This window comes from Dreissena polymorpha, chromosome 1 (genome assembly GCF_020536995.1).
Source record: "Dreissena polymorpha isolate Duluth1 chromosome 1, UMN_Dpol_1.0, whole genome shotgun sequence".
Classification (NCBI taxonomy): domain Eukaryota; kingdom Metazoa; phylum Mollusca; class Bivalvia; order Myida; family Dreissenidae; genus Dreissena; species Dreissena polymorpha.
The window spans coordinates 2,191,202-2,204,699 of NC_068355.1; the positions used below are offsets into that span (position 1 = coordinate 2,191,202).

Here is a 13,498-nt window from a genome sequence, read left to right on the forward strand (position 1 = left end):
AAAGTATATGCGTTATTTTTGACCATTTTTAACCCCTCCGCTTCCTGCTGTCACGCATTGTAACCAAAATCTGAACCTCCTCCCCTTAAAATACGTCACACTTTTGAATAGTTTTTTTATTGCACTCCTAGCGAGAGGAATCGTGAACAATAAATTCAGGAGATACGTATGCCATGCTAGTTTAACATGGATTTCATAAAATATTTCGCTTTTTTGAAAATAAGTGTTAAAGCTGTTAAATTCTATAAAAAATCAATAAATGAGTAAATGAGAAACAAAATTAAACAAGATGCGTTTGTGAAACATAATGTCCCCCTATATGACGTTTGACTTTGAAGGATGACCTTGACCTTGTGAAGGATGACCTTGACCTTTCACCACTCAAAATGTGCAGCTCCATGAGATACACATGCATGCCAAATATCAAGTTGCTATATTCAATATTGCAAAAGTATTCATAAAATAAGCGATTTGGGCCACATATATTTGACCTCTGACCTTGAAGGATGACTTTGACCTTGACCTTCACCACTCAAAATGTGTAGCTCCATGAGATGCACATGCATGCCAAATATCAAGTTGCTATCTTCAATATTGCAAAAGTATTTATAAAATAAGCGATTTGGGCCGCATATATTGACCTCTGACCTTGAAGGATGACCTTGACCTTGACCTTTCACCACTCAAAATGTGCAGCTCCATGAGATACACATGCATGCCAAATATCAAGTTGCTATCTTTAATATTGCAAAAGTATTCATAAAATGAGCGATTTTGGCCATATATATTTGACCTCTGACCTTGAAGGGTGACCTTAACCTTGACCTTTCACCACTCAAAATGTGCAGCTTCATGAGATACACATGCATGCCAAATATGAAGTTGCTATCTTCAATATAGCAAAAGTTATTGCAAAATGTTAAAGTTGGCGCAAACAGACCAACAGACAGGCCAACAGACAGGGCAAAAACAATATGTCCCCCACTACTATAGTGGGGGACATAAAAATAAATAAATGTGTGACGTCTTACATAGCCTTACCCGCCCCTCAATCCTGTCAACAAACTGTCACACTTTCTTTAACCCCCTCCACCGGCCTGAAGCGTGACATACTTTATGGCCAGCCCCTTAGACCTCGATTTATCACAATCAACGATGGGATGGTTTCGACTCTTTGTTTCGAAGTGTTATTGCATTTGGGCGGTGTTTCCCGGTGTGATTTATACGGCTGTGGCAGGTGCTTGTGACGTATTTGTTTTGACGTTTGTGAGTGAGGCGGCAGCGGTAAAGTGTGCTGTGCTAGTGCGGCGATGGTGCTGCACCTAAGGGTATTAACAAATCTCAAACAAGCACAGCTTTCGCAATATGTTGTTAAAACTCCGCACGATTCGGTTAACCACTTAGATACGTATTTAACCATTTACCACTTAGATACATAGTTTACCCTTTAACACTTAGATACATATTTAACCCTTTACCACTTAGATACGTATTCAACCCCTTACCACTCAGATACATATTTAAACCTTTACCACTTATGTACGTATTAAACCCTGAACCTCTTAGATACGTATTTTGACGCATTTTTAGTGCCCTAGAAAGCAAAGTTTAATTAAAGACCTTTATTACTAAACTCACGTTTTAAAGGCTTCATGTCCAACCCATAGTTACTGATGAGCAGCAAACAGCATAAAACCTGAACAGACTGGGAGTTACTCGCAGGCTGTTCTTGTTTGATGCTGTTTTCACATAACCATTTTCACTTTTCCTTTAAGTTGAAAATGGTTTAATATTTATGGCGGCCCTCGATTATTTGTGTTTGCTGACTTTCCTATTACATAGACCTTCTTAACCCATTTATGCCTAGTGCACTCTCCCATCCTTCTAAATTTGATCAATTTATTTCCAAAATTAGGGATGTCTAGTATATTTATTTCTATATTTAGAATATTTCTTACAGAAATTCGTTTAAGCAAACAGCACAAACCCTGATGAGACGCCGCATCATGCGGCGTCTCATCTGGGCTCTATACTGTTTGCAAAGGAATTTTTTAGACGCTAGGCATAAATGGGTGAAAGCGAATAGATTGGACATCGATTTTGGAGGTACATTTTACTTTGGATTACCCTATTGTCTTGCAGGCTATCCTTGAGAAATGTTATGATGGTAGTTTCGAGATCATCTCTGTCGACCCATTTAGTTTCTTAACACGTTTATAACGGCAATTCATCTGTACGGGGAAGAAATGCAATAAATCACATATATTCTAATTTAAATACAAGACAAAGCACGTGTTTCGTGAGTCATCGTTGACGCTGAAAGTTTCGATAGTTTTCGACAAGTAGAACATGTACTTAAACATTTAAAAATCCTTTCCGAATCTGCTTGTTCCCGGTAAAACAAATGTCAAACGCATGCTATCTAGTTGATATCGAATGATTAGTGGGATAGTACATCGTAGTATTGACGCATTAACCCTGTTACTGTAAACAGCTGTCGTTGTCAATTACTTGCTATCACTTATCAAATAGAAAAAACTCGTTGAATCGGCTGTTATGGAGAGTGCAAAGTTACTTACCTAAAATTGTTTGAACGCGAAATGTGTCAATGAATAAAAGATGTGGTAGAAATTGTTCATACGATAAAATATTTAAGATATTATGGTACATCATAGGACACATATGTATGTAATGCAAATGATAGCAACACATTTATGAATCAGTGAAAAGTGACATTTGCTTTTTATTGTTATGATCACCTAACGGTATGCATTGTTTTGAACACATCCTAGCCATTAATCAGTACTTCTTGTATAGATGAACTACAGAGTGTATATGTGCGATCAAAATATTGCGGTAATCAATTTACAGTTATAACAGGATAGTGTGTGATAAAAAGTTTAAGAATAAATATTTTACTTGATTACAGTGAGACGTTTAGCTCTGAATGGCTCATTAATTGCAACTGGATGTTCGTAGAAGAGTGCGGCTATCTGGGATATTTGTGTTGTAACTGGAATTATATGGACAGTTCGTGCAACATTTTTTTACCTTGATACTCGTTTGTGACGTGAAATGCGTTGTCATAGCAAAGCTCTATCGTAACATCATCGGAGTATGGCAGTTCGCTATCCATTGATCAGAAGCCGGCATGGAAGATATTCCGCCTTTCTGTAAACTGGCTATTTTATTTGCATGTATTATGATAGCAAAATATATCTTAATAAGATATACATATCAATTTGTGTATGTACACCTTTGAAATATTTTTTTGCATTAATATCTTTTATGAAACGATGAAATGGTATATATAACCATATATTCTCATAAAAGAAAGTTATTTTTTTTCTGTTTAACAATAAACTACGGAAAATGTTTCGTAGAGAAGTATTTTGTTTTGTAAAAGACAAGTTCTTAAAAAATCTAGCATGCTGAGTATACACCTTCTGGAATAGGTAATTATAATTTCGCACAAATATGTGCACCAACAACAACTAAGTCAATCAATGCTTTAAAATAGCCCATTATATAATCAACAGCTTGTATTTCCTTGAATAGCTTGTATCAGCAAGAAGATTTTTACTGGGAAAGCACGCATTTCCCAATCTTCATTTATCGTAAGGGGAGTTTACGATTAGGATTTGTTATTGATTATGATTATTGCTGCAACAGATTTTGGTTACAAATTTCTCGACGCAATAGTACCTTTAATATTTTATTTAAATTCTTCACGTTCCACAAGCTGCTCGAGTGGCAAGGAAAGCCTATTTATCAGGTGTTTGCGATCTTCGATTTTGTGTTTGTAATGTTTTTCTTAAAAACCTGCGTTATCGTGTTTGGGATTTGAAAGTTGATGGATAACAGTGTTTACTCTTGCGAACGAGCGATCAATGGGTTATGTTATCAATGTGTTTTCGTGTACACTGAGTCACGGTATTATTTTATGCAAACTGAATGGAAGGGTAGTGAAATCTAGCTGAATCATTAAGTGCAGCCTGCGCTCATGGAAAGGTCCAAAAAAAAATTTCAGTTGTGAATTCACGCATTATAAAGATGGTTATAGAGTCGTTTCATCAATAATTCTTTTTGCAACATTATTAGTAAAGTTTAAATCTCCTGTGTATTTCAATATCCACAGCAACTGAAATATATAAAACTTATACCATAAAAAGTTATTGAACGCCTCGTATGTTTCAACATATCATGGCAAACACACAGCATACCATGAAACACACACAATACTATGGCAAACACACAATATATCATCACAAAAACATAGCATTCCATCACATACAAAAACACAGCATACTATCATTAAACATATAATATGATTTACACCCACATCGTTTCAATGAAATAGCCGATATATCAATAGTAAACAGAAGACAGACGAGGCTTTCCATTAAAAAGGTGTTTGCCTCTACTTACATTTCCAAGGAAACATGAGATAGGTATGTCGCCTAAACTTGGCTGATTTAACTTCCTTTCGCTACATGAGGGAGTCTTAAGTTTAAAACGATATCACTTGCAGACCCCTTTCAAACCTAAATTTAAATAGGTCCCTGATTTAACATTAGTTATTTTATGCTGGATCGTGTTTTAAAGAGAAATAACTATGATTCTTTAACAGGTTTCAAACTGAAAATTATTATTATTTTAAAGCGGGTATATACGATTTTTTATATTTGTTTAATTATAATATATTGATAAAATATGTTACAATAACATAAAATGGGAAAGAAAAATTATACATTAAAGCCGAATTTCATAAAATGCAGCAAAGACAAATTAGCGCCCCGAGCCGATCGTGACGTACATATTTTCCTACAATAACCGAAGCATTCGTCTTTGTATAAGGATCGGAGTTAGTGTTCGTGTGTCGTATGAATAGATATCGTTGCGGGAATTCAAATAAACCGTTAAACTAAGTTTAGATTCACATCGTACATGTATGGTATACATGCTGGCGAATTCGGCTGTACAGCCGTTTTCAATTTCAGAATTAAATATCTGGCTTATTTCGCATTTTTCGACATATGTTCTTCTTAACTTTTATTTTAATTTATATTGAAATATATATATAATAATTTTTTACACATTTTATATAAATTCATTAATATTTGACAAAATCGTATATAGCCTCTATCTACCCGCTTTAAAGGGGCCTTTTCACAGATTTTGGCATTTTTTAACTTATTCATTAAATGCTTTATATTGATAAATGTAAACATTGGATCATAAAAGCTCCAGTAAAAAATCAAGAAAATAAATAAAAAAAGTTAAAGAACATTGCCCGCAGCAGGTTACGAACCAGTGACCCCTGCGGCCAATTGTATAAATCTGGATAACTCTTATCCAGCGGATAACTTTTGGTTATCTTCTATTTTATGATAAGATAACCACAAGTTATCCGCTGGTTAAGAGTTATCCAGATTTATACAATTGGCTACCGGAGTCCTGCCAGAGTCCTGAAGTAAAAACGCTTTAGCCTACTGAGCTATTCCGCCGAGTACACATTCCTCACGTATTTTATACGTTATATAAGCAATCTTCGTAGTTTCACAAAATTTAACGACACAAACAGAACTCTCCAAATTATTCAATCGTTTCGCGTTGCAACGCTTTATAATTTTTAGGTTTTAAAATCGTCAAAAGATGCATATAATGGCTATATTAGAGCATGGTTAATGTTCAGTATTACTGTTTCCTCACAAATACCATAACTAAAACGAAAACTTACGAATCTGAAACAACTTTTTTCAATTATGTCAATTTACCAAAGCGTGAAAAGATCCCTTATTCACTATGAAAAGACGTCATTGTTCCTGTGAACAATTACATTTGAACAATTGTTAAATGTACAAAACAGAGGAAACGATTCAAATAAAGTAAAATTTGTTATTATCAATTTTAGTCCATAGTTGATCATGGAAAATAAATAGTTTCACTCATGGCTGCGCCAGTCTCAAGCATATTAATTTATTTCATAACTCTCGAATTAAAATCGAGTATCGATCGAAACCAACAATTTAATTAATAAAGTTAATTTTGGATAATTTAAGGCCAATAGGATCGAAATCGCAATATTTTATTTAGAGAATATGATTGAATGTTGCAAGAATGATCGAAAATTCAATCTTGAATATCAATAAAAAAAATGTTGCGGGTAAGTACAAAAAGGTCGGTCGGGTAAATGTTAAGGCAAAGTTTTAAATCAAATAGTATGTGTGTACGTTATTTGTGTCGCTTAACATATGAGGTAAAGGTTCGTGTTCCCTAATCATTTGTTCTGACATTAATTTATTAAACAGTAGTGGAATGTAACTCAAAATAGGTTTTCTCCCTTTGATGTGAAATTGTCACACAAAATGTTGACAGCTTAAATGGATTTGCTATATCGATATAATCCGTATTAAGTACTTAACATGCTTTACAAATTGCCTCGGCCAAAGCGAAATGCAATAAAGGTTAGAACAGGTGAGATGATATAGCTAAATAGTAAGTAATACATTGTATTCTATTTTAATTCTTTACTGATAAAGTTATTGTAAATTACTCATCTTAAGGTTCATGTATTGATGTAAAGTGTAAAAAGGCGTATTCTTCACATAGGAATACTTCAATAAATATTATGGCAATAAATTCAATTTATACGTCAATAGGCTTGTAGAGCGGGTGCATCTATTTCCGAACATCTAAGCAAAAAAGTCTACAGTTCGGAAACGCAACCACACTTCTGCAAATCGATGATATTTTTAGAAACAACAACGCATACGGGACCTTTTAAAAACATCGATTGCGTGTATGGGTCATCGTACACTATTATTTTTGGGTTATAGGAAAGGCAGTGATGTATGCTAAATCCGAACACTGGTTTTGATTCCGAACATTGGTGGTTTTAAACCCGAACACTCAAAGTGCATTCCAAAAATGTAAAATATTCAAAGAAAACAAACAGTCAGACTAATTTATTCCACGAACAATCAAAACAAGAACATGTTTTCAACAATTTGGACAGTTATGCACTTTCAAATTTCAACAATATTTGCATTCAAAAGGAAGTTCATCGCAAATCAACTGATTTTCTATGTCAACACATGCAAAATGAAATCTCCGGCCACAGTTAGTGCATTCAATAAAGTTGTCATACGTCTTCTCACACGTAAAACATTTGCCGGCCTCAACTTGGACGTCGCTGTCTGATAACGAATCATTGATTTCCCGAAGAATTGCCTCCTCGTTTTCTTGTTTTCTTCTTTTTATGGTAAGTCTGCGTTGTTTTTCAGCCTTTCTTGCCTCCCTCTTTTTTCCTGTTCAGCATTTTTTCGTTTTTTCTCTTCCTCTTTCCTTTTCTTATTTTCTTCTCTTATTCTTTTTCGTTCACTTTTCTGTTGCAGTTCTTTCTCTTTCTTCTGTATCTTTTCCTGCAACAGAGAGCGATAGGTAGACCCTGTGATGGCTTTAGGCATGAGAACCCGTTGGACATTTGGCTTTTGCTTTTCGGTGAGTGACGATAATGTCGGTAATTTCAAATGCTTTGAAAAGGGAGAGTAGCCAGGTGAGTTTGTCTTATTTACTGGCGATACATCATTAGTCGCCGACTTCTTGGTGAGAAGGACCGTCGAGGTGACCAACTGGTTGGATGGTGAAACAGATGGAACTTCTGACTGGTTGGTTACCATTACAGTTTGGGCGACGGACTGGTTGGGTTGGCTGTCGGACATTCCGATCAGTTGATTGGGTAGCGTGACAGTCCTGGGGCTGTTGGGTTGTATGACAGACAGAGTGACCGATGGCCTGTCTAACATGATATTTGGGGCGTCTGTCTGGTTGGGCTGACTGTCCAACGGGGCGACTGACTGTAGGGGTAGTATGACAGTCGGAGTGACGGACTGGCTCGGCTGAATATCCGACGGGGCGCCTGACTGGTTGGGTAGCATTACAGTCGGAGTCACGGACTTGTTGGGCTGACTCTCCGACGGTGCGATGGCAGTCGCAGTGACGGACTGGTTGGGCTGTCTCTCCAACGGGACGACCGAATTATTTGTTACTAATACCGGTATGTTCACAGATTGGTCGAGTGTGGTGACAGACGGGGCGACTGGTTGGATAGGCAACGTTTCTACACGGGCGGGTGAGGCGCCAGGCTGATTATGATGGCTCACCGAAACATCATTGGCTTGTGACGACGTGAGAAGCTGCTCTCCTGAAAATATTGCAACCCGTGGGGCTGTCCCGGACAGTGGAAGGTGTTTAAAAGTGTGCGTACATAAAGCAATTTGTACATAAAGCAATTTGTACACGTTACGTTTTGAGGCCGCTCATAAAGTATATGCGTTATTTTTGACCATTTTTAACCCCTCCGCTTCCTGCTGTCACGCATTGTAACCAAAATCTGAACCTCCTCCCCTTAAAATACGTCACACTTTTGAATAGTTTTTTTATTGCACTCCTAGCGAGAGGAATCGTGAACAATAAATTCAGGAGATACGTATGCCATGCTAGTTTAACATGGATTTCATAAAATATTTCGCTTTTTTGAAAATAAGTGTTAAAGCTGTTAAATTCTATAAAAAATCAATAAATGAGTAAATGAGAAACAAAATTAAACAAGATGCGTTTGTGAAACATAATGTCCCCCTATATGACGTTTGACTTTGAAGGATGACCTTGACCTTGTGAAGGATGACCTTGACCTTTCACCACTCAAAATGTGCAGCTCCATGAGATACACATGCATGCCAAATATCAAGTTGCTATATTCAATATTGCAAAAGTATTCATAAAATAAGCGATTTGGGCCACATATATTTGACCTCTGACCTTGAAGGATGACTTTGACCTTGACCTTCACCACTCAAAATGTGTAGCTCCATGAGATGCACATGCATGCCAAATATCAAGTTGCTATCTTCAATATTGCAAAAGTATTTATAAAATAAGCGATTTGGGCCGCATATATTGACCTCTGACCTTGAAGGATGACCTTGACCTTGACCTTTCACCACTCAAAATGTGCAGCTCCATGAGATACACATGCATGCCAAATATCAAGTTGCTATCTTTAATATTGCAAAAGTATTCATAAAATGAGCGATTTTGGCCATATATATTTGACCTCTGACCTTGAAGGGTGACCTTAACCTTGACCTTTCACCACTCAAAATGTGCAGCTTCATGAGATACACATGCATGCCAAATATGAAGTTGCTATCTTCAATATAGCAAAAGTTATTGCAAAATGTTAAAGTTGGCGCAAACAGACCAACAGACAGGCCAACAGACAGGGCAAAAACAATATGTCCCCCACTACTATAGTGGGGGACATAAAAATAAATAAATGTGTGACGTCTTACATAGCCTTACCCGCCCCTCAATCCTGTCAACAAACTGTCACACTTTCTTTAACCCCCTCCACCGGCCTGAAGCGTGACATACTTTATGGCCAGCCCCTTAGACCTCGATTTATCACAATCAACGATGGGATGGTTTCGACTCTTTGTTTCGAAGTGTTATTGCATTTGGGCGGTGTTTCCCGGTGTGATTTATACGGCTGTGGCAGGTGCTTGTGACGTATTTGTTTTGACGTTTGTGAGTGAGGCGGCAGCGGTAAAGTGTGCTGTGCTAGTGCGGCGATGGTGCTGCACCTAAGGGTATTAACAAATCTCAAACAAGCACAGCTTTCGCAATATGTTGTTAAAACTCCGCACGATTCGGTTAACCACTTAGATACGTATTTAACCATTTACCACTTAGATACATAGTTTACCCTTTAACACTTAGATACATATTTAACCCTTTACCACTTAGATACGTATTCAACCCCTTACCACTCAGATACATATTTAAACCTTTACCACTTATGTACGTATTAAACCCTGAACCTCTTAGATACGTATTTTGACGCATTTTTAGTGCCCTAGAAAGCAAAGTTTAATTAAAGACCTTTATTACTAAACTCACGTTTTAAAGGCTTCATGTCCAACCCATAGTTACTGATGAGCAGCAAACAGCATAAAACCTGAACAGACTGGGAGTTACTCGCAGGCTGTTCTTGTTTGATGCTGTTTTCACATAACCATTTTCACTTTTCCTTTAAGTTGAAAATGGTTTAATATTTATGGCGGCCCTCGATTATTTGTGTTTGCTGACTTTCCTATTACATAGACCTTCTTAACCCATTTATGCCTAGTGCACTCTCCCATCCTTCTAAATTTGATCAATTTATTTCCAAAATTAGGGATGTCTAGTATATTTATTTCTATATTTAGAATATTTCTTACAGAAATTCGTTTAAGCAAACAGCACAAACCCTGATGAGACGCCGCATCATGCGGCGTCTCATCTGGGCTCTATACTGTTTGCAAAGGAATTTTTTAGACGCTAGGCATAAATGGGTGAAAGCGAATAGATTGGACATCGATTTTGGAGGTACATTTTACTTTGGATTACCCTATTGTCTTGCAGGCTATCCTTGAGAAATGTTATGATGGTAGTTTCGAGATCATCTCTGTCGACCCATTTAGTTTCTTAACACGTTTATAACGGCAATTCATCTGTACGGGGAAGAAATGCAATAAATCACATATATTCTAATTTAAATACAAGACAAAGCACGTGTTTCGTGAGTCATCGTTGACGCTGAAAGTTTCGATAGTTTTCGACAAGTAGAACATGTACTTAAACATTTAAAAATCCTTTCCGAATCTGCTTGTTCCCGGTAAAACAAATGTCAAACGCATGCTATCTAGTTGATATCGAATGATTAGTGGGATAGTACATCGTAGTATTGACGCATTAACCCTGTTACTGTAAACAGCTGTCGTTGTCAATTACTTGCTATCACTTATCAAATAGAAAAAACTCGTTGAATCGGCTGTTATGGAGAGTGCAAAGTTACTTACCTAAAATTGTTTGAACGCGAAATGTGTCAATGAATAAAAGATGTGGTAGAAATTGTTCATACGATAAAATATTTAAGATATTATGGTACATCATAGGACACATATGTATGTAATGCAAATGATAGCAACACATTTATGAATCAGTGAAAAGTGACATTTGCTTTTTATTGTTATGATCACCTAACGGTATGCATTGTTTTGAACACATCCTAGCCATTAATCAGTACTTCTTGTATAGATGAACTACAGAGTGTATATGTGCGATCAAAATATTGCGGTAATCAATTTACAGTTATAACAGGATAGTGTGTGATAAAAAGTTTAAGAATAAATATTTTACTTGATTACAGTGAGACGTTTAGCTCTGAATGGCTCATTAATTGCAACTGGATGTTCGTAGAAGAGTGCGGCTATCTGGGATATTTGTGTTGTAACTGGAATTATATGGACAGTTCGTGCAACATTTTTTTACCTTGATACTCGTTTGTGACGTGAAATGCGTTGTCATAGCAAAGCTCTATCGTAACATCATCGGAGTATGGCAGTTCGCTATCCATTGATCAGAAGCCGGCATGGAAGATATTCCGCCTTTCTGTAAACTGGCTATTTTATTTGCATGTATTATGATAGCAAAATATATCTTAATAAGATATACATATCAATTTGTGTATGTACACCTTTGAAATATTTTTTTGCATTAATATCTTTTATGAAACGATGAAATGGTATATATAACCATATATTCTCATAAAAGAAAGTTATTTTTTTTCTGTTTAACAATAAACTACGGAAAATGTTTCGTAGAGAAGTATTTTGTTTTGTAAAAGACAAGTTCTTAAAAAATCTAGCATGCTGAGTATACACCTTCTGGAATAGGTAATTATAATTTCGCACAAATATGTGCACCAACAACAACTAAGTCAATCAATGCTTTAAAATAGCCCATTATATAATCAACAGCTTGTATTTCCTTGAATAGCTTGTATCAGCAAGAAGATTTTTACTGGGAAAGCACGCATTTCCCAATCTTCATTTATCGTAAGGGGAGTTTACGATTAGGATTTGTTATTGATTATGATTATTGCTGCAACAGATTTTGGTTACAAATTTCTCGACGCAATAGTACCTTTAATATTTTATTTAAATTCTTCACGTTCCACAAGCTGCTCGAGTGGCAAGGAAAGCCTATTTATCAGGTGTTTGCGATCTTCGATTTTGTGTTTGTAATGTTTTTCTTAAAAACCTGCGTTATCGTGTTTGGGATTTGAAAGTTGATGGATAACAGTGTTTACTCTTGCGAACGAGCGATCAATGGGTTATGTTATCAATGTGTTTTCGTGTACACTGAGTCACGGTATTATTTTATGCAAACTGAATGGAAGGGTAGTGAAATCTAGCTGAATCATTAAGTGCAGCCTGCGCTCATGGAAAGGTCCAAAAAAAAATTTCAGTTGTGAATTCACGCATTATAAAGATGGTTATAGAGTCGTTTCATCAATAATTCTTTTTGCAACATTATTAGTAAAGTTTAAATCTCCTGTGTATTTCAATATCCACAGCAACTGAAATATATAAAACTTATACCATAAAAAGTTATTGAACGCCTCGTATGTTTCAACATATCATGGCAAACACACAGCATACCATGAAACACACACAATACTATGGCAAACACACAATATATCATCACAAAAACATAGCATTCCATCACATACAAAAACACAGCATACTATCATTAAACATATAATATGATTTACACCCACATCGTTTCAATGAAATAGCCGATATATCAATAGTAAACAGAAGACAGACGAGGCTTTCCATTAAAAAGGTGTTTGCCTCTACTTACATTTCCAAGGAAACATGAGATAGGTATGTCGCCTAAACTTGGCTGATTTAACTTCCTTTCGCTACATGAGGGAGTCTTAAGTTTAAAACGATATCACTTGCAGACCCCTTTCAAACCTAAATTTAAATAGGTCCCTGATTTAACATTAGTTATTTTATGCTGGATCGTGTTTTAAAGAGAAATAACTATGATTCTTTAACAGGTTTCAAACTGAAAATTATTATTATTTTAAAGCGGGTATATACGATTTTTTATATTTGTTTAATTATAATATATTGATAAAATATGTTACAATAACATAAAATGGGAAAGAAAAATTATACATTAAAGCCGAATTTCATAAAATGCAGCAAAGACAAATTAGCGCCCCGAGCCGATCGTGACGTACATATTTTCCTACAATAACCGAAGCATTCGTCTTTGTATAAGGATCGGAGTTAGTGTTCGTGTGTCGTATGAATAGATATCGTTGCGGGAATTCAAATAAACCGTTAAACTAAGTTTAGATTCACATCGTACATGTATGGTATACATGCTGGCGAATTCGGCTGTACAGCCGTTTTCAATTTCAGAATTAAATATCTGGCTTATTTCGCATTTTTCGACATATGTTCTTCTTAACTTTTATTTTAATTTATATTGAAATATATATATAATAATTTTTTACACATTTTATATAAATTCATTAATATTTGACAAAATCGTATATAGCCTCTATCTACCCGCTTTAAAGGGGCCTTTTCAC

General features: G+C 35.9%; 1 protein-coding gene across 7 annotated transcripts in view; it reads left to right on the top strand.

The window, feature by feature from the left end:
• The first annotated feature begins 2,437 nt into the window (after nucleotides 1-2,437).
• Nucleotides 2,438-13,498, top strand: part of LOC127868474 (uncharacterized) — a 36,989-nt gene continuing 25,928 nt past the window's right edge. Inside the window, exon 1 of one of the 7 annotated variants that reach the window (XM_052410346.1) lies at nucleotides 2,438-2,765. Coding sequence is in view for 3 of the 7 variants with exons in the window: in XM_052410304.1 (XP_052266264.1) it covers nucleotides 3,118-3,173 (56 nt within the window). In the remaining 4 variants the exon portion in view is untranslated. Of the gene's footprint in view, nucleotides 3,174-6,336; nucleotides 6,499-10,785; nucleotides 11,499-13,498 lie in introns of those variants that run through there. The other 6 variants (XM_052410304.1, XM_052410321.1, XM_052410306.1 and 3 more) reach the window with 6 other exon arrangements.